At 50.3% G+C, this 21,341-nt stretch overlaps 2 protein-coding genes across 8 annotated transcripts in view; both read right to left on the bottom strand.

Annotated features, from left to right (window-relative positions):
* Positions 1 to 1,529: 1,529 nt before the first annotated feature.
* LOC135235483 (transmembrane protein 25) lies at positions 1,530 to 8,680 on the bottom strand. Of its 3 annotated transcripts, none has more exons than XM_064300931.1 (9): positions 8,280 to 8,680; positions 7,006 to 7,134; positions 6,319 to 6,666; positions 5,645 to 5,935; positions 4,796 to 4,927; positions 4,166 to 4,200; positions 3,623 to 3,719; positions 3,032 to 3,118; positions 1,530 to 2,292 (listed from the first exon to the last, which is right to left on the bottom strand). In XM_064300931.1, the coding sequence occupies exons 2-9, from the start codon at positions 7,079 to 7,081 to the stop codon at positions 2,219 to 2,221; spliced, it is 1,140 nt and encodes a 379-aa protein (XP_064157001.1). In that variant the 5' UTR covers positions 7,082 to 7,134; positions 8,280 to 8,680; the 3' UTR covers positions 1,530 to 2,218. The 3 variants fall into 3 exon arrangements, with proteins under 3 accessions (XP_064157001.1, XP_064156999.1, XP_064157000.1); XM_064300929.1 differs by having other exon boundaries at positions 7,006 to 7,115; positions 8,280 to 8,679; XM_064300930.1 differs by having other exon boundaries at positions 7,006 to 7,115; positions 8,284 to 8,679.
* An 879-nt stretch (positions 8,681 to 9,559) lies between these two features.
* sik3 (SIK family kinase 3) overlaps positions 9,560 to 21,341 on the bottom strand; it is a 32,543-nt gene continuing 20,761 nt past the window's right edge. The window contains exons 15-25 of one of the 5 annotated variants that reach the window (XM_064300923.1): positions 21,127 to 21,258; positions 19,440 to 19,581; positions 19,138 to 19,257; positions 17,814 to 17,872; positions 17,414 to 17,523; positions 16,573 to 16,843; positions 14,414 to 15,153; positions 13,798 to 13,964; positions 13,379 to 13,508; positions 12,909 to 13,035; positions 9,560 to 12,436 (exon numbers count right to left, since the gene is read on the bottom strand). In XM_064300923.1, coding sequence (XP_064156993.1) covers positions 12,914 to 13,035; positions 13,379 to 13,508; positions 13,798 to 13,964; positions 14,414 to 15,153; positions 16,573 to 16,843; positions 17,414 to 17,523; positions 17,814 to 17,872; positions 19,138 to 19,257; positions 19,440 to 19,581; positions 21,127 to 21,258 — 1,993 coding nt within the window. In that variant the 3' untranslated portion in view covers positions 9,560 to 12,436; positions 12,909 to 12,913. The other 4 variants (XM_064300925.1, XM_064300927.1, XM_064300926.1 and 1 more) reach the window with 4 other exon arrangements.

Genomic DNA, 21,341 nt, shown 5'->3' with positions numbered 1-21,341 from the left:
ACCAGCCTTGCATGTTTTTGGGCAAACACTGAGTAACAGTCACTCCAGGCCCAATTAGCCATCCCACTGCATCCTATTTACATAGAAACAGCCTCCTGCACATCCTCACCTCCCTCCACCCACAGCCATATGGCTGCCATGCGGCAGAGCACTTCACCAGGAAGCTCTCTCTCACACACAAACTCCCACACTCGCATATTTTTGCATTGCGCATTCAGATGCTCAAGGCTTCCACAAAAGCACCTGCAGCCCGGTTTGATGAACAGTGTCACGTCACCCCTGACTTCCCTTTCTCTGATTTGGGAATATAGTGCCCCCTGCTGGCTGTCAACCAGGCAGGGTCTCTTTACCCCCTGTTGCCTCCAGGACAGCCAAAATTCTCTGTAGCGTGGATTTAACTAGGGGCTGGAAACATTCCTTAGGGATTTTGGTCCATACTGACTCCATAACATCACGCAGTTCCTGTAGATATTTCGGTCACATATTCATGCTGCAAACCTCACCTCATCCAAAAGGGCATACAGTAGAACCTCTACTACCCAGCGCCCTTGGGGAATCAGTGCTACCGGAAAAGTAGAAAGTTCCAGATAGCGCTCCAAAGATAACGTTGGAGCCATATTAGCATAGCTGTTTGGTTGTTTAAAGCCAATTTATTGATGGCCATACAGCTTCACAGCACATGCCATTCTCAAAGAAAAATAGACATTTTGTGCATTGTCTTCACAAATCCACCACAAAATAAAGGCAAGACAATGTACATTTGGTGTTGAGCAAGTGGCATATTTGTTAATTTGTTAATTAAGGTCCCGAAATTGCATGCCTTGGCATATTTTCGATAGTTTTTTTTTATTTTTTAAATGACATATTATTAATTATTTCCTCACCCCGACCGGTGAGTCTATGGGAGAGGTTTGCAGTGGGCTGATTACATAGGTCCCTTTGGGTAGGGGCAATGGCACCATAAGGGGGGGAAGTTAGGATGATTTCAAGGGCCCTGGCGGACAATTCCAAGGGCTCTGACTGACAGGGCCCCTAAACAAATTGTGCAGGGACTTGGTGGCCTGGGGTGGTGGGGCATGATATGAGATCTTTCCTTGGGGCCCAAAATCCCTAGTAGAACCCTTGGGTAGGGGAATAAATGTCAAAAATGCATAAATGAGGGGGGGGAAAAAACAGCCAAAATTCCAATAAGTAGAACATTCTGGAAATTAGAATGCGGGATAATAGAAGTTCTGCTGCGGAGGTGGGTATACCAGGTCCTGGAGAGCCACAGGGTTTGCTGGTCTTTGTAGTTACTTGGAAATTAACTGGTCAAATAAAGCAGTCTGTTGCACAGTTAACTCACTTCGTCTGGTTTCTTGGATCTAAAGCGGCTGTTGGCTCCACAGAACCAGGTTTTGGCCATTCCTGTTCTACTGTATATTTATTCTGTTCATGACACTTAAACTTTGGCTCCACCTGTTGGCTTGGTATATTAGGCACCAATTAACCAAAGCACAAAACCTGAACAGAGCCAGCCAAGGAAGTAGTGAATTACACAATCATCTTTATTAGATTATTTATAGCTACCAATTAGATTATGTCTATGTGCATTCCCAGGTGCATGTAAGTCTATAGAAATATACTGTTTCACGTCATACATTGTCATGGTCATTCTCATAGTCACACAAAGGAAGTGATCACATTTAACATTCCACATTGAAGCAGAGGGTTCTGGGAGTGTGGCCAACAGACAGTACAGAGATGTGTCCCCTAGTCACTGACCCTGCACCAGTTCAATCTTTTCACACAAAGTGTCAGTGGTCAGGAATACATGAGGATAAACTGATCTGGGACCAGAGCTTAACACTGGCATGTCACATAGCTGCTATAGTGGCTAAAGAGAGTGCAACCCAGCCTTGATTCCCCTTAATACAATTTCTCAGTCATTGTTGTCCCCACTGTTTTTCGATCCAGACAAATCAGTTTAAGGTGTGTATTGAAACAGGGATTTAGCCTGGCCATCGTTGTTGATTCAACCTCTTTTCTCAGAGAAATGGCCCAGTCTGACGTTATGTGCTTTTTCTTCCTGCTGTCTCTCCCTGCCTTAGCCTGCCCCCCTCAGCACCGGTTGTCCTGATTGGCAGAGCGATTCATCAGTTGGTTGACTGGCAGGTCCGCTGGGCATCTGACTGGACAGGTGTGTGACCCCCCTGCTCCATGGGGAGGGGGGGAGTGGTCAGAGCCAGATTTCATCGCTGCTCATGCTGTTCGCCTTGTAGATGTAGCCCACCATGGGGAACTTGGAGAACCCTGGGGAGATCCACACACAGGTTCACACATGCACTCTCACACATGTCCCATGCAATGGGGAATTAGGATCAGTGTGATTATTAGTTGAAAGTTAGTATAATGGGGAATCAGCATCAGTGTGACTGGTAGATTCATGTTAGTGTGATGGAGAATCAGCATCAGTGTGACTGGTAGATTCATGTTAGTGTGATGGGGAATCAGCACCAGTGTGACTCATAGATTCATGTTAGTGTGATAGGGAATCAGCATCAGTGTGACTCATAGATTCATGTTAGTGTGATGGGGAATCAGCATCAGTGTGACTAGTAGATTCATGTTAGTGTGATAGGGAATCAGCATCAGTGTGACTGGTAGATTCATGTTAGTGTGATAGGGAATCAGCATCAGTGTGACCAGTAGATTCATGTTAGTGTGATAGGGAATCAGCATCAGTGTGACTCATAGATTCATGTTAGTGTGATAGGGAATCAGCACCAGTGTGACTCATAGATTCATGTTAGTGTGATAGGGAATCAGCACCAGTGTGACTCATAGATTCATGTTAGTGTGATGGGGAATCAGCACCAGTGTGACTCGTAGATTCATGTTAGTGTGATGGGGAATCAGCATCAGTGTGACTCATAGATTCATGTTAGTGTGATGGGGAATCAGCATCAGTGTGACTCATAGATTCATGTTAGTGTGATGGGGAATCAGCATCAGTGTGACTGGTAGATTCATGTTAGTGTGATGGGGGCACCTCGGGCAGCGTAGGCAGCAGTTAGGTCCTCTTCCTCCTCTCCCTCTTTCTTTCTCTCTCCTGGATTATGCCTTCGCTCCCCCATTCCTGTAGCAGGCATGGCACAGGCACACAGACAGCATCAGAAAGAACCAGCGTACTCTCAGTGCCCCAACTGGAGCGGAGGTCTCATTACAATCTGTGCAGATAGACTGTGTTGTGTCGGTGTCTGTGATTGGTCAGGGGTGCTAGGAGCCTGTTGTTAGTTATTTATGTCTTTTTCTATGGCTGAAGTCACACATCCTCCAATGAGATCACCTGGCATATTTTATCATATATTTTGGAAACCCCCACACAGCAATAATTAAGGAGTCCGCCTTTACCGATCTATGTGGAATGGGGAAATAAAATTTGAAATCCGAGACAGGTAACACATCGGATCTTCAATCTGATTGGTTATCGCACCGTGTTCCCCGTCTTTCTGGTCGCTCCGCCGGCTTACTTCACAACGCCGGCTATCCCAGCATGCCTTGTTGAAGGATGTATGGCTTCAGGGTTAGCTAGTGCTCCTTGACTCCGCCCACATACCCAGCCCCCAGCTGAATCTCTCACCTTTGCGGAGGGTGCTGAGGTCATGGAGCTGCAGGTTCGAGGGCAGGGACATGTTTTCTCGTGGTAGATACACATTGCCCACCTGTACATTGGGTGACTCACTGCCACAACAGACACACACAAACACACATGGACACAATCATACACATAAACAGGCGAACATACACACACCCGCATAAGCGCAAATACACACAAACATAAACATACACCACAAGTACACACCCACACACGTGCACACACACACACCCACACGCAAAAGCATACAAAAAAATACAGTACAGGTTGAAAATAGTTATAGGATTGAGAGACCTCATGATCTCCATAAAAAACAAGTGGATCAATCACATGTATACGCTGACCAATTGGCTCATTTGACTTTGTGATTGACGGCGTATCTTAGCTCCACCCACTATAGAGTTCATGTCTGTCATCACTGGCTCAGAACACACATGAAAAACATCAGACAGAGCCAGAACAGGAGGATGCACATGGCACTCTAATCTGCAAAGAACAGGATGAGTGCACTTCATCACCATGCCACACTTGCCTCTTGGGTATTGTGATTTCCACTGCTTTCTCTAAAACCAACAAGAGAAAATACATTAGATTACATTAGAACGCTGGCGTAATGTTCTGGAATGTTGTTTTATGTAAAACAACATTGTAGCAATGACTTTGAAACCCTTCTCTTTTTTTTACTACCCTCAAACCACAACATTCCAAATACATTGTAAATAGGTCCAGATTACACATATACTTTTTTTTTCTTGGGACATTTTGTGTGACCTCACAAAAAATGACAAAAACAAATAATTTCCCAGTATTTCCGAGACAGGAAATGTTTCAACAACCTGCTAGGAACCTGGCTCTATCAGTTCTCTTAGTCTTTATGACCTCCCCTCATTTCCAGTGTTTACTCTTTCATTCATCTGTCCTCTCCTGTCATGACCCATCTTTTTCAACAGCGTCAGCTTTCATCTTTCATGCTCATTGGCTATAAATAGCTGTACGAAATGATTATTGTACCTTATCGAACCTGTGTTTTGTAGTTCTTCCAATGACCATGAAATGCACTTTTGTACGTCGCTTTGGATGAAAGCGTCTGCTAAATAAATGCAATGCAATGTCATCCCCCCATTTCTTGCCTTTCTCCTCAGTCATTCCCCTTCTCACCTACATCCTTCCCCTTGTTCTTGTGGAGCAGACAGAGGAGCAGCAGGGTGAGGATGAGGAGGGTGACGAACCCAACGGCGCCCCCGGTGACGATGCCCAGCACTGGCACCTCCACGCTGGACTGCAGGAACTCTGTGTCAGGGAAGAGGGAAAGGGACAGGAGTAAGAGACGCACAAGGCCCCCTGACCTTGTCAGAAAGGGGCTTTCTGTTACAATAAACACACTTGCACAGCAATGCTAACGCCGGGCAAGCTAGTGCATGCCAGTGGTCAGCTGGAGCAAAGCAGCAAGGCTATAGTCAAGGATGGGGTTATCACCAGAGGTGGAAAGTCCAGGGGTCAGGAAGTAAAAAAGCCAGCTGTTTTCACTAATTGGGTCTACCTCCTGACTAAAGAATTGTGCTAATTAACACATCCAGGTGACTAGAACAAAATACTGGGGAGGTGTTCTACTTTCTGAACCTGAACTTTCCACCTCTATTTGGCACAGGTAGCCCATTATATTTAAAAAAAAACATTATATTTTAGTGCCCATCTTTCAGTGGGAGAATGACATCAGAAATGGGCGCTGACATAACCGCTCTATGTAGTCGTTTAAGGGCCAGAAGCACCCCTGGGCCGCACATGTAAAAATTTTATTTTCTTAAATTTTTTTTAGCACTTTTGTGGCACAACAACATTCTGGTCTAGGGCCACCAAAACCCCTAGGGCTGGCGCTGTAGGACATTAACACCAGGGAGTGGCACTGGCCCCTCCAAGGCCCGAACAGTGGACCGGCAAAGCAGGCCAGCAGTCCTGAGTGTTCAGGCCCTTCTTCAGCCCGCCTGGGGGGAAACCATGGCGACTGACCGGCGAGAGTGAGGTTGCTCTGGGCGACGCCCAGGCTGTTGTTGGCGTTGACGGAGACGTTCCCCGCCAGGCTGCTCAGGGTCACCCGCAGCGTGTGGTTCATGAGCCAGGGGTAACTGCGCGAGTCCATGATGAGGAAGTCAGAGGTGTTGGCCACCAGACGGCCGGACTGGTCCACCCAGGTGATGGTGGCGGGGGGGTTGGAGCGAACCAAGGCGAAGAGGACCAAAGACAGGCCTGGATCGGAGGTGTCGCTGTAGTGTGCATTTACGCGCACAATCTCCGGCAGAACTATGTGAGAGAGCAGAGGAAGTAAAAGAAGACTCAGGCCAGCCTGTTTTTTTAACCACAATGGTGGGGTAATATTTCTGTCAATAATGGAAGACTAGTCAGTGCCGGGGTTAGACATGAAATAAAGCTTGATTTTGAAATCTGACTGGGGATAGGCATAGTGCCCACATTAAAAAGAATCAAAAGTTTTTTTTTATGCTAAATTCATTCCATTAGCACAGAGAGCAGGAGGCACAAAATAATTTCAATAGCAAGCTATCATCAGTGCATACATTAGGCTTGGAAAACATGCTTATAAATATACGGGTGGTTGTGACCAACAACTGGCCCAGCATATTGGCCCGCTGCACCATTAGGCTAAGTGGATGAAGGTGAGCACTCACACTGCACATTGAGAATGACGGTGGCGTTGTAGCTCTCCCCGTTTCGGGGGTCCGAGGCGGCGCACACCAGCTCCCGGTCCCACTTCCTGGCCCTCAGCGTGAACGTGCTGTTGCGTTTGGACTCCCCCTCCGGCGCGCCCGGCACTTCCTGTGACGTCATCACCAGCTGCCCCGTTCCGCCGCCTGACAGCTGCTCCTGCCTCTCCCCATTCAGGTACCAGGTCAGTAGGGGCGGGGCTTGCGGGTTCCACCCCTCTGATTGGCAGTTGAATTGATGGGTGATGTTCTCTTGCAGCGTGACTGCAGAGCGCAACTGTCCGTCGATTTTAGGTAAGGCATCAATGGCACCTGAGTGTTTAGGTGTTGAGAAATGGAAATCACAAACAAGGCTGTAAAGTGAAAAATTCTCTTTTGCGTGACACATTTCTGCCATTTCATGTGTAAAATGATAGCAATTACACTCTTATTTAATTATACTTCAGTATTTAATTATACTTCAAATCATTTCTGTGATGATCATTTCTACTGTACCAAGCAATGACATTCATGACCCGAATGATGGGTCAGTGTCGGATCAGCAGTTGCTGATGACGTTTTTTGTGACGGGACGACGCGTCCCGCTTTGTCATGTCCCGTGTGCGGGCTCGCCCCGTGTGCGGGCCCGCTGCGTGCGGTTCTGATTCTCACCGGTCCGGACCCAAGCCCAGGTCTGCAACAGCAGCACAGCGGTGTTGACCCCCGGGTTCTGACCCGCACACTGCATCCTGAGTCCGGCAGGACGGCCCGGTCACAGTGACCTGCGCAGAAACACACAAACTCAAAAACAGAAAGACAGGAAAGAGATGGATGGACAACACTGATGGGAAAGCCAGGCAGCGTGTGTGTGCGTGTGTGTGTGCGTGAGAGAGAGAGAAAGAGAGATAGACTGAGAGAGAAAGTGAACAGGTGAACAGGCATGGACAGGTGCAGATTAATAGACAGGCAGTGATGTACAGAGACAGACAGACCGACCAACAGCACAGAGACTGGAGAAGCGGAGCCAAACTTTCATATTTCACACAGACTCGCGCATTTGTACTCCTGCAATTCACCGGCTGGCGGTTTCATTTGTCAAATGCGTAAAGCTGAAGGCTGGGAGAAAATGCTATGCAGCCATTGTCGGCTGGAGGGGTTATGTGACACCATTTTGGAATTATTCCTCAGCGAGTAATCCATCTTGCCCATAACAAAAGATAAAAACTCAAAACAAAGCAGTAAATTTTAGTCAGTCGTGGGCCGGACTAAAAAAAATGCACAGACCGCTGGAATCAGCCCTGTGCCAGATGATGTGCTCAGTGCTCGGGCATGGAGGACTGACCGACGCCAGCGAACACAGCGGGTGAAAAAGGCAGGGCATGCGCATCAGCGCGAGCTGGCAAACGGCTTGTTTTTCATCTGCAGGCAGCATGCAGACGTGCCCATTTCTCCTGCCCCACACACACACACACACACACACACACATAAACACACACTCACACACACACACACACACACACACACACACACACACACACAAACACACACTCGCGCGCACACACATACACGCACACAAACACACACACTCACAAACATGAATACACACACACACACACACACACATGCACCTACGCACGCACACACACAGAGCTATGCATACATGTGGAAACAGGCACATATACACACACATGCATAGAAATTAACACACTGACACAAATAAACAGACATACACATGTATGCAGACACACACACGTACACACACTGACAAAAACACTCACACATACAGATGCACAGTCATACACACACACACACAAATATACAGTTGCTCCCACTGACTCACACACAGACGCATACACAAACAGATGCACACTGACACACATACACACGCACGCACGCACATACACACGCACGCACACACACACTCCAGGCATGCAGGAGGCTGTTACCTACGTGCCGCGCGCTCTGGCAGACAGGGGGATTGGGCCGGCTGGCGGCTCCTGCATCACCGCCCGCTAGCCGCTGGATCGTCCGCTGCTCAGCCCCGAACGCTCCGCGGCTGCGCCCGCTATCGCCGTCTGACGCAGGCAGTCATGCCGCCGCCGCCGCCGCCGCCACGCGGGGGAGGGAGGGAGAAGCGGGACAGCGCAGGGCGTGCTGCCTGCCGTATCGATCAAGCCTGGCCCGTTAAGCGCCGGGGAGCTCCCAGGGGGAGGGCTGTCGGTCGGTTAGCGCCTCTGATCTCTGTCCAAATGCGCTCTCCGGATCAGCAAACGAGGACAGATTCCGGGTTCCACCGATTTATCCGCCGGTCCCCGCTCCCCCCCCCCCGCTGCCTCCCCCTACCAATCGCCCGCTCCGCGTAAACACACACGCAGCAGCAGCAGCATCGTCTCTGAGCTCGGCTGCTCTGGCCTGAAGAAGCCTCTGCACTGCAGGTTTGCGCAGGCAGGAGAAGCCGATCCCAGAGCCCTCCTGCAGTCGCGCAGACGGATGGAGGCGGATATTTAGAGCACATTATGACATCAGCTCCTTCCAGTTTCCCCCGATGAACTCCTGCACTGTAAGCAGACTTCACCCCAAGGATGCTCAAGGTCGGAGACATGTATCATTCAGAACCATGGTGGGGATTGTTGCACACAGGACAGGCATTTCCAGAGCAGACACTTATGAAACGGGAACCCAGAGCTTTTGACAACGTGCCCGGCTTCTGTTTCCAGTTTCCTAAAGAACAGAAGATGGCGTTAAACCAAGGCAGTGCTGACGATCCTCACCTGCAGGGAATTCACACCAACAGCCCCGCTTCGCCGACGTCACAGTGTGCCTCATTTTAACAGCACAAGAAATGAATAAATATGAAAATATATGTAAAACATATTACATATTAAAAGACACCTACTTTGGGTAAATTAGTATCCCCCCCCAACAACATGCTAGACGTCCTCATGGATCTGTCTATTCACATGAATCACCCTGACAAACTATCCTTCTGCTCTGCGAGTCATCAAGGAGCTCGTTTCTGTTGTGCGTGTCCATTTTGAGTTTCCTAAAGCTCCATGTTACACAGTCCTGATGGGTATGAGTACGGCTACTGAAAAATACACTGTCAAGCCGTTAACCATGTACAGACAAAAGGCAGACAAACTTTTGAGCTGAAGAATCGGAAATTTAAACCCCCCCACCCCCCCGCACATGCACACACACGACCATTCAAAGTCCGCTTCACACATTTTAATTTTTCCATTTCTTTATTTATATATATATTTATTCATCTTAGTTTGGTTGGGATCTTTTTTTAGTCATTGTCGCACTTTAGTATTTTTGTACTCCAACAAAAAAAAGAAGAAAAAAAAAATAAACAGAAAGAAGAAAAATACAGAGCTAAAAACGAAAAGAGACAGAGGTCAGTGATACAGTGGACAATTGTGCCCTTCGGTCAGAAGGGAACAAATACAGAGAGGAGACGAAACTAACGAGGGTGGGGGGGTGGGGGGGGGACAGCTTGCCGTCAGCAAACGCACAAGCTGTACACAGACTAGGAGACACAGTGAGGTATGAGAAATGGGGGGGTTCTCTTCTCTGTTCCCCTTCATTTGGCCATTTTACACTGAAGGGGTGTCAGTATAACAGTAATCTCCACCAGGGTTATATACTGCATGGTAAATTCAAGCTTTATTAAGGTTTTGTCTTCCTCACCCCCCCCCCCAGTCCCAGTTTTACAGTGGCACGGCCCGGCTGCCCTCGTTTCCACGGCGAGAGACCAGGAAGCGTTGTCTGGAGGCCTCGTCTTGAGACGCAGCGGCGCAGCGGAAGGGTAGCGTAGCCGTGGCGATGGGAAGGCGGTGCAGGGGAGCGCGCAGGAAACCTCGCGCCGCTGCCGCTAACCGGGAAAGCGAGAGCTGACGTTCACATCCACGGCCGTCCTCGGTCGACACCAAGGGGGTGGGGGTGGGGGTGGGGGTGGGGCTGTGGTGGAGGTGGGGGGCTGGTTGGGCTTGTCACCCAGACGTCTCGGTATAGAGTGGGTCCTTGTTTTCGGGATATGACCACCAAATCGGTTGAAGGGGGTTGGGGGGGAGGGGGGGGGATCCACACAAGCTCAAGCCGAAATTCCCCCCACAGTATTAGAGGAAAGCAAAGGGTCCATTTCCCAAATCAGGTGAAGAGGGCCAGTTCTGGTTTGGGGGGGGGGGGGGGGGGTATTCGAAAAAGTCAGCCGGTGGTCGAGGGAGAATGATAATTGGGGGGGGGGGGGTGGAGCAGGAGAGGAATAACGGGTCCTCAGATGACCTGGGACAGTCCTGCGCCCCCCGCCCCCCCCCACCTCCTCCACCCAGTGCTTCCATTGATATGTTTCCGTTTGAATTCCATGCCTCGCAACACCCCTCCCCCAACCCAATGCAATATCGCCCCCCTACAGATGACAGCAACAAACTAGGGAACAACGATCATTGAAATGATACCAGCGATATTTACTACAACGCTCCGCTTCAAGTGTCTTTAAAAAAAAACAAAAAAAAAAAAAAACACACAACTTGTAATTATAATAAAAGTGAAACGAACAATCATTATCACAAACATCTTACGGAGAGGATATCTTTCTGCCCTCTCAGCTCCACACCTCTCCTGTTTTGGCTAGAAATCTCTTTAGAGAAAAAAAACCTGAAGACATCAAAGAAATACAAACATGAATATTAATATTAATATAAAAATAATAATAAAATCCCTACCCCGCCCACCCACCCCTCCCGCCCCACAAGGAAAAAACAAAACAAAACAAAAATACGTATTGATATGAACAGAAACTGCCGTTCTGGTCTATACATGACTGTACAGAGTCAGGAGAGAAAATGAGAGATCGACGACTATTCACAATGACACACACTGTCACGGGAGTAAAATGGGGAGCAGAGGAGGGAGGGAGGGAGGGAGAGAGGAGGGAGAGAGAGGGAGAGAGAGAGATGGAAAGAGAGAGAGAGAGAGAGAGAGAGAAAGATGGAGGAGATGTGTGGTGAAAGCTTAGATTTGGAAGTACAGCCTAATGGACTTTGAAGAGAGAAGGAGAGGGGGAAGAGGGAGAGAAAGTGGGAGAGAAAGAGGGAGAGAAGAAAGGAAAAAGGAAAACAGGAAAGAGGAACGTCAACAGGAGATAAAGGAACAAGGTGACCAGTTGAACAAAAAGTGCAGAATTACACATGTAATTAGAACAAAAGTGTTCTCTTCTTTACAACACATAACTTTTTTCCTTTTAATAATAATATTTATAATAATCATCATTATAATCATAACAATAATGAACTTTTTTTTTTTTTAAAGGAAATGCCGTAATAACAATAATCATAACAATAACGATCATAATTCCTACATGAACTTTAGCAGTAAAAATGTAGTTTAAAAAAGATTAAGAAAAAGAACAACAAAACAAAACAAAACAAAACGAAACAAAAAAAGGAAGAGAGCTGGTTGTCCAGTGCAATCTCCGCGTCACCGGACTGCAGAGCCCTACCCCCCTCCCACCCCGCCAGCTCAGTGGAATGGACTACTCCTGCCCTAAGCTCCATAGGGCTCTGGGCACACAGCCCACTCCAGAATGGTCCACTTTGATACAGTGGGGGGGTATGGGGAGGGGGAGGGTGGCGAGGTGGGCAGTGCCACATGAACACCCTCACAATAAGCGAGGTTTATGTGAATACTATGTGTGTCTGTGTGTATGCGTACGCGAAGGTAGTTCACTGTGTGTGTGTCTGTGAAATGTGGCACGTGAGCGTGTTGCTGTGGCAACGCTGAGGGGAAGGGGAGATGACTGGTAAGCTTGCACTTCCTGGACAGGGGAACTTGGACAGGGGGGACACGCGAAGACAGCTGAAGAATCCAAGCTATTCAATTGGATGGGGAGCCGCGGGAAAGGACCAATGACAATGATTGCTGGGTAGGTGTGCGGAATGCCGGAGGCGTGGCCCCCACCCAGTCCCACCCCCTCACCCCTAACCATCTCTTGAGGACTCCCAGGACCGACACAGCGCCCCCTCTAGACAGACAATGGTGTTTTGGCGAGATGCTGCTCAACACAGGTGGCGAAATGGACCTTTATACACTACGGACAACCCTGGGAGATGGAGAAACAGACATGAGCTCATATGCACTGAGAGCACACCCAATACACACGCTCAAACACTGGGCACTTATGCAACAAGCTGCACAGAGCACAACACGTACAAACACACGCACACACACAGACATGCACACGCATGCATGCGCGCACACGCACACACACACACAAACGCACACACACACACGCACGCGCACACACACACACGCATGTGCACACACGCGCGCGCACACACACACAAACACGCGCACACACATGCGCACATGCTCAGACACGCACATGCACACACACAGACACACACGCTCACACACACGCATAGACAGGCACACGCACACACAGACACATGCGCACACACACAGACACACAAACACACGCACACACACGCACACATGCACACGCACACACACACACACACACACACACAGATGCGCACACACACACACGCGCATACACACGCACTCACACACACCTGTGTTAGACTCCTGCCTGCTCCATACTGTACTGCAGGTCAGGGGGTTTGTAGCTCAGCAGCATGTCGCTGGTGCATGAGGAGGGGTAGCAAGCGGCAGCGTGGAGCTCTCCTTCCACATCACACACTGAGAGGGAGAGAGAGAGAGAGAGAGAGAGGGGGGGAGGGGGCAGGACAGAGAGAAAGAGAGAGAGAGACAAGGAGAGAGAGAGAGCAGGACAGAGAGAGAGAGAGAGAGAGAGGGGAGAGGGGGAGAGAGAGGGGGACAGAGACAGAGACAGAGAGAAAGAGAGAAGAGACAGAGGGAAAGAGAGAGAAAGGAGAAGAGAGAGAATGAGCACAGGTTAGCCCAGTGGAAAGAGAGAGAAAGGAGAAGAGAGAGAGAATGAGCACAGGTTAGCCCAGTTCCTCCACTCTGTGGTGGTTCATGCTGCGGGGCAGCGCTCTCATGCAGGCGCTAAGGCCGTTACCCGACTCCTCCCGATGGTGAAGCTGCTGGCTCCCCGTCAGAGATGATTGGCTGAGGATGTCAGACATCCGGGCGGAGCTAAGCGCCTTCCCGGCCAATAGACTCATTCCCGCCATGGACTCAGCCTGGTCCTGCAGGGGGGAGGCGGGGAGACGAGACTGACCGTCAGCCATACTGTGGGAGGGCACCACAGCGAGGGGGGGTGGGAGGGACCCCCTGTCCTCCGCAGCCCTAGGGGGCGCTGTGTGTCAGTCCATCTCATTGCGCAGAGACAGAAACGGAGGAAGGGGGCAGGAAATGACAGAGGTATAAACGAGAAGGAGGAACGGCACACACGCGGTCGCGCAGACGTGCATACTCATAGCAGCTGCCGCACAGACTCACACACACACACACACATACACAGACACACAGACTCACGTAGGCGTCGTCGGCGGTCTGGATGGTGTGGTGCCGCTGCAGGGGCCCGCGAGGCCGGTAGCCCTCCACCTGGGGGCCCCGGGTCACGTAGCCCACACCATTATGATCAGGCAGCTCCATAGTCTGCCCTGGGGGCCTACACTCCACATGCTCATTCCCAGATGAGTCTAGAGGGAAGACAACAAAGGGAAGTTCAAACAAGGCTTAGTGAGCAGTCTGTAATATGGTGTGAGCACTGCACAGTGTGTGTGTACTGCATGAGCGTGTTACAGAACAGTGTAATGTGAGTAATATGAGGGCTGTATATTGCAGGTATAGCTTGAATAGAGTACAGTGGGTGAGTAATACACAATGGGTGTAGGAGTAGTCTGCACAATGGGTGTAGGAGTAGTGCACACAGTGTGTAGTATAAGTAGTAAGCAGTGTGTGTAGGAGTATTATACACTGTGTGTTGTACGATGAGTACTGTGCAATGTTTGTAGTAGTAGTGCACACAGTGTGTAGTATGAATAGTACACAGTGTTCACATAGTACATGTAGAACAGTACATTATAGTGCAGTAGTGCGTGCTGTGTGCAGTATCCAGCATGTGTGAGGTTACTGAGGGAACACACGCCAAGGCCCGCACCTCTAGCTGTGGTGGCACTGCGCAGGTAAGGGTGCCGGTGCGTGGGCGTGCCGTAGGGCGGAGTGGCCCCAGGGGGGGCCCCCAGCAGCTCGTGGCCCTCCACGCAGGCCACAGCCTTGGCCAGCAGGCCCTCCTGGTACCCGGGCGGCTCGTCCTCCTCCATGCTCTCCGAGTGGGGCAGCTGCAGCGGGGGGCAGTCCGCGGTGCGGATCTGCAGCAGGTGGTGGTAGTGCTGGGGGCTGGGCGAGGGCTCCAGGGCCTCCCCCTGGCTCAGGTGGCGCAGCAGGAGCAGCTCGCTGTAGTCCGGGGGGACGCCGGCGGGGGGGCCGGGGGGCGGGGCGGGCCGGGGGCTCTGCCTCTTCAGCAGGGCGGCCAGGTCCTGGGGGGGCATGCGGGGGTCGGCGTGGCCGCTCAGGGAGTGGCGCGGCGAGAGCAGGCCCTGCAGGGTGGGGGTGACGTGCTGCGACGGGCGGTACTCCGGGGGGGTCGGGGACAGCAGGGCCTGCTGCAGCGCCGAAGGGCTCCCGTACCCCACGCCCCCCGCCGAGCCGCCCCCGGCCTGGTAGGCCTCCAGACCCGGCACTTTCAGGGAGGTGTTCTGCAGGTAGGGATTGTACCCGCCCACCACTCCACCCCCGGGAGGTCCCCGCCCGCCCTCCCCAAACAGGTGTGGGTTGAACTGGTTGGGGTCATAGGTTGTGGAGCACTGGAACCGGCTCAGACTGCGACTGTGGGAGAAAGTGGGCTGAAGTGAGAACTATGAACCCATGTTACTGCTACACACAGAGTTTAACATTTTTACACCATTACACCATTGCATTTAGCCAGCTACAATAAAATCCTCAGTACACATTTCATGAGGCAGCAACTCTCTTGGTGACTGTTAAAATGTCATTTGGTGACGTTATGTTTTGGAGCAAATACATTCCACACACATTTCTCATATGTAAACAATTTTCCCTCCAAGTGTCCTTACTTTACAGTACCCAGGGTTTCCCACAAGAAAATACTCAATGGCAAGTGTTGAGAACGTAGAGGACACTAGACTCATTAAGTGTCCAGAAGTATTTCCGTTTGTTCACAGTTTGTTCCCTAACCACATTACATTACGTATTTAGATTAAATTAGATTCTTTATTATCATCAAATACGTGCATTCGCCGAACATTTACTTTCGGCAGCAGGTCAATTCAGACCTGGTAGCTGCCCAGGCTAAGCGAATCCATGGGAAACCCCGTCATCAAAGCAAGGGAAGTCCTGGTCCAAACACAAATATCTGACCCTACAGTGCAAGAAAATGTAGGGAAACCTACAGCTCCTTTCAATCCCTTCCTCAGGTAGTCTTTTTGAATGCAGACAAGGCCATTACATCAAGACACACAACCAAAACCACTAAGGGAATCCAGTCTAGCATCACATATTCACACAAGGGTGGGGTTAAGCAAAGATATTTTTGCAAGGGAACCCATTTTAAATAGGATGCATTTGCAGAACTATTAGCTGCAGAGACACACTTCTATGTTAAACCTGCCCACCCTTCAGTGAATATGATAAACAGAGAGATGTCTTGGGTCTACCTGCTAGCTTTATGGCCTACATTACAGCTCCTAACTAGGTCCAGTTAATCTACGACTTACGTTTTGTGTAGTCGGTCAGTTTATAGCCATAGGTTGTGAGTTCTGTGGTGATGCCTTCACATTTGACCATGACCTTGCCGCCGGGTTCTAGAGAGGACTGTGTCTGTGTCCTCTTCAGCTGAGACCCTACGACACTACAGGACTGTTCTCTTCTCCTTCTTGTTGCTTTGCCATTACTAGCTCCAACGTATGGCACTGTGCCAACCAAAAAGGCTCTACTCACGACTAAATTGTCTTTTGTTAATGGACTATAACCAAGAAAGAGTCAGAAGTCCTGAGAGTTATAAAAAAATACAAATAAAAAAAACACAGCATACATGCAATAACATATAGAAAACCTTAAAAGAAGGTTAACAAATAAGTACAAAAATAACATGAACAAAAAAAAAACCCCCCAAAAAAAATCTTTGCATGGAGAAGCGCACACATGGAAGAAAAGCAACAGGAGATGGAAAAAAATAGCCAATGAGAATCCAGCGGCATGGAGGGCAGTGCAGGGAGAGCCAATCACCTGTGGGTCTCCGCGCTGTCGGCGCTCAGCTGCTTCCCCAGAACCCTGTGGCCGCACGGCGTGGACAGGTAGCCCTGTCGCTGGGCCCCGCCCCCAAGCTCCGCCTCCTGGACCTGAATGGTCACCTGCTGCTGGGGCATACCAACGGCGCGGGGGAGACCAGGCTGCTGCTGGGGAAGCGCCATGCGGGGGAGGGCCGTGGGGGGAGGGCTCCCGCTGGGGGTCTGGAAGAGGGCGGCGCTGTGCTGGTATGGCACTGAGGACTGGCCACCTGCAGGAGGGAGCAAGGGAGGGAGGGAGGGAGAAACAGATGGTGAGAAAGGAGAAATAGTCATTTTTATTTTGTCAATTTTTCTAAGGGAAACAGACGTCTGGCAAGCAAAATAGTTCAGCACTAAAACGCCTGATTGAATAAGTGAATGAAGGATTTGGTGGAAAACTACGATTTGCTTATGAGTTGAATGTGGTGGTTTTGCGCAGGGCTGCTAGAGCAAAAAGAGCATTTGAGAGTAAATAAAAAATCCAAATGTGCAACCTGAAAATGTTACTATACAAAATATTCAAGGAAAATAAATTTTAAAACATCCAGGCTTCTAAGTTATGAATTAAAATTTTAAAATATATTTCCGGGTACATGATTTCATACCAGTATACCTAGAAATAAGGAACACTGGCCAGTCCTACCTAGAAGTCAAGGATTTGAGGCTGTGATGTCATTACCCAAACCGACACTGCTAGTCATGCAAATATAAATATTAAATATTAAATATAAAATATAAAAAGTAAAAAGGAAGAAAGAGAGGGGTGAGGACCAAAAAAAAGTGGGAAAAAAACTACTCACCATGTCCCTGCATCATTCCCGAGCCGCCAGGGGGCGGGCTCTGATTGGGCTGTCTGAACAGGTGGTTGCTGGGATGCGTGGGGGGTGGGCTGGAGGGCTGGATGCGCAACCTGCAAACGAGACACTCACTCATCTGTGCACTCAGTAGCGCTGAACGATTTCATGCTAACGCTAAACATTTTATTAATCTCATAGGCTAGCACAGATTCAGACAACACGCTAGGTTAGCATAGCATCGCGCCTACTAGGACTGCCAATGCTGTTTATTTGATCTAACTGGAACACGTTTGTAAATGGCAATACTCGCCCATTGGTCAGACACAGTGATTGGTTAACACACAACAGTTTTCTTGCTTTTTTTGGGGTGCTATTGCTGGTGTTATTAGCGTGCGGGCCGTACCTCTGGAGCTGGTGAGTCAGGTGACTGGGCTGGGTTTCTCCATGGCCCAGGGACAGAGCCTGCATGGGGTGGGGGGTGGATGGGGTGAGCGGAGACAGGGGGTGCACAGCACATACATACCATTCAGATACACCACTCACGAATAATGGTACTGTATTTTAATGCATGTATAATTCCACTTCTTAATTTAACTTTCAACCAATTACTGAAACCAGACTGACATAAGCAATACAGGGAACTGTGCAGACTGGAAATTGAGCAGTGTCTACTGTTTTTATTGCGCTTTATTTAACTGCTCTTTTCAACGTAAGTGTGTGTGTGTGTGTGAGACCTGTATCTGCTGGTATAGAATCTGCTGCTCCTGCTGGTAGAGGATGTGCTGTTGCTGTGTGTGTGTGTGTGTGTGTGTGTGTGTGTGTGTGTGTGTGTGGGTATAAGAGTATAGGTATGCAATGTGAGTTTTTACCTGTACTGTGATGGTCTGAGCTGTGTGTGTGTGTGTGTGTGTGTGTGTGTGTGTGAGACCTGTATCTGCTGGTATAGAATCTGCTGCTCCTGCTGGTAGAGGATGTGCTGTTGCTGTGTGTGTGTGTGTGTGTGTGTGTGTGAGACCTGTATCTGCTGGTATAGAATCTGCTGCTCCTGCTGGTAGAGGATGTGCTGTTGCTGTGTGTGTGTGTGTGTGTGTGTGTGTGTGTGAGACCTGTATCTGCTGGTATAGAATCTGCTGCTCCTGCTGGTAGAGGATGTGCTGTTGCTGTGTGTGTGTGTGTGTGTGTGTGTGTGTGAGACCTGTATCTGCTGGTATAGAATCTGCTGCTCCTGCTGGTAGAGGATGTGCTGTTGCTGTGTGTGTGTGTGTGGTGTGTGTGTGTGGAGACCTGTATCTGCTGGTATAGAATCTGCTGCTCCTGCTGGTAGAGGATGTGCTGTGTGTGTGTGGTGTGTGGTGTGTGTGTGGAGACCTGTATCTGCGGTATAGATCTGCTGCTCCTGCTGGTAGAGGATGTGCTGTTGCTGTGTGGTGTGTGTGTGTGTGTGGGGTGTGTGTGTGTGTGTGAGACCTGTATCTGCTGGTATAGAATCTGCTGCTCCTGCTGGTAGAGGATGTGCTGTGTGTGTGTGTGTGTGTGTGAGACCTGTATCTGCTGGTATAGAATCTGCTGCTCCTGCTGGTAGAGGATGTGCTGTGTGTGTGTGTGTGTGTGTGGTGTGTGTGTGTGTGTGTGAGACCTGTATCTGCTGGTATAGAATCTGCTGCTCCTGCTGGTAGAGGATGTGCTGTTGCTGTGTGTGTGTGTGTGTGTGTGTGTGTGTGTGAGACCTGTATCTGCTGGTATAGAATCTGCTGCTCCTGCTGGTAGAGGATGTGCTGTTGCTGTGTTTGCTCCAGGAAGCGCTCATCCTGCGGTGCAGCGTACATCTTCTGCAGCTGTTCACACTCCTGCTCCACACACACACACGCACGCACACACACACGCACGCACGCACGCACAGAGAAAAGGGGGAAGAGTTAGAACAATGAAGGGGTGGAGAGGGATCAGTAAAGGGGCGGGGCCCGCAGGGACACTGATTGGCGGCTAAGGCCCTGAGAGCAGGAGGCCGATCGGAGGACGGCAGGCCCACCTGCTTGAGCTGCTGGATCAGGGAGCTGTGCTCCAGGTGGGCCTTGAAGGCCTGGATGGTGGCGGCTCCGTCCGAGAAGCGGCGCACCGGGGAGAAGCGCTCCATGGGCAGGTGCAGCGTGTTGCAGTCCTTATAGCTGGACCTGGGAGTCACACACGCGCACAGGAGCGAGCGCACGCACGCGCACACGCACGTACAGACACACACACGCACACACGCACAGGCGCCGGCACAGACAGGCACGCACACACAGACACAGACATGCAAACACACAGATACACATGAGATCACAGGTCAGCGCTGAAACTGAGCTCCGCGCCTCCACCGTGAGGGAGGAACAGAGCTGCAGTCCTGCGCAGCTCTCACACAACCAGCTGCCGGTCTCTCCCGACAACGGTCACTTCTGCAACATTCGGAAAATAACTCAATGAAACATCACAAGTTCAAGGGGGCTGGGCTTTTTTGGACACCCAAAAAAAAACAAGGAGGGCCCTCTGTGTCAAAGGCTCAAATATTAGGGGCGTCCACGTTCCCGTTCATAAAACTACCCTGGTCGTGGGTCGATCTTCATGAGGTTTGACGTGTCCAGTGTGAGGAGGGTGCGTCCATGTGGAGTGTGTGGGTTCTGTGAGGGTGTGTAGGTGTCTATAGGTGTGTGAGCGTGCAGTGTGAGAGTGTGGAGCGTTCATGTGAGGAGTGTGTGAGTGTGTCTAGTGTAAGGGAGTGTGTGAGCGTGTCCATGGTGTAAATACAATAAGTAAATATTAATATTTCAAAAGCACTATTTCTGACGTTATGATATGATGTTGTATTGTATGAACTGTGCAATACAAACAGAAATAATCACATTGTGGGATCACTGACACTTTCTGAGCTACAACCCATTTTATGGTGGGGGGGGGTAGAATAGGTACAATGTATGGTTCAGAAATGACAGGGTCTTACAGCAGGCGCCTTACAAGGCCCAAAATGCCTGCAGGCGTTTGTGACCAAAATCCCAAATACGCGGCAAGCATCCTTCCTCCACGGGAAATTTCTTTGAGGAAAACTTCAGCAAAGCCTGAGAGGTTAGGGCAACTCTGTGACCACATTCACACAGAATGCCCCAACTCTCCTTTCCCAGCTCTTCTTAGAGTGCTCTTCTCTTTCTCTCTCTCTCATTCCCAACCACTCACAGACTCCAGGACTCAAACAGGCTTTATTAGCATGACAGAACATATGCAGTGCTGCTGAAGGGTTTCAGAAAAATAAAATGTACTCTTCCTCTCAGACCATCGAGAGAGGACGGGTCCTGCCCCTCACGACCTCTCTCTCTCCCTCGCTCCACCATGTCATTCTCCCTCCCATTCTCAAAACCTTGCTCCCTCTCCATCCTGCCATCCTCTCTCTCCCTCCTCTCCCATCCCCCCCTTACATGTCCCTCTCTCCCTCCATCTCTGCCCTCCTCCATCTCTCCTCTCCCTTCCAAGTCCCTCTCTCACTTTTCCTCTCTCTCCCTCATGATCTGCCCTCCCCTCCCTCTCTCTCTCTTTCACTCACTACCCATCCGTCAGCCTCCCTCGTCTCCGCCCCCTGTCGCCACACCCCGCCACACCCTGCCCCGCCCTCCCGCCTCCTCTCTAGCTCCCTCTCCTGGCGAGTGTGTGCTGAGGCTGTGCAGAGTGTCAGCTCAGGGTGACCCCCTCACCGGCAGTGCTGCTCCAGGCCCCACCCCCTCTGCCGGGGGCCCTGGGGCCGCTGCGGGTCGGGCAGGGCCTCGCTGGGTGGCGCGCTCGCGGGCACGTGCATCGTGTGCCGCTTGAAGCGGTTCGCCAGGTACCTGGGTCGCGGGGAGGGAGACAGGAAGCAGCGCACACCCATCAGCTCACCGGCAGGACGCCGACACCCCCCCCCCCGCAAGGG

This window comes from Anguilla rostrata, chromosome 12, assembly GCF_018555375.3.
Source record: "Anguilla rostrata isolate EN2019 chromosome 12, ASM1855537v3, whole genome shotgun sequence".
Taxonomy (NCBI): Eukaryota; Metazoa; Chordata; class Actinopteri; order Anguilliformes; family Anguillidae; genus Anguilla; species Anguilla rostrata.
The sequence above is the reverse complement of the archived record's forward strand: the minus strand, read 5'-3'. Positions and strand labels throughout refer to the sequence as shown.

Excerpts from the sequence above, each read along its gene's own strand:
- LOC135235483 (XM_064300931.1), bottom strand. The coding sequence starts at position 7,081 with ATGCAGTGTGCGGGTCAGAACCCGGGGGTCAACACCGCTGTGCTGCTG. Across the intron at positions 5,936-6,318 it reads CGTCATTCTCAATGTGCAGT|TTCTGCCGGAGATTGTGCGC; the intron begins GTGAGTGCTCAC and ends TCTCTCACATAG. Across the intron at positions 2,293-3,031 it reads TGCTGCCTACGCTGCCCGAG|GGTTCTCCAAGTTCCCCATG; the intron begins GTGCCCCCATCA and ends GGATCTCCCCAG.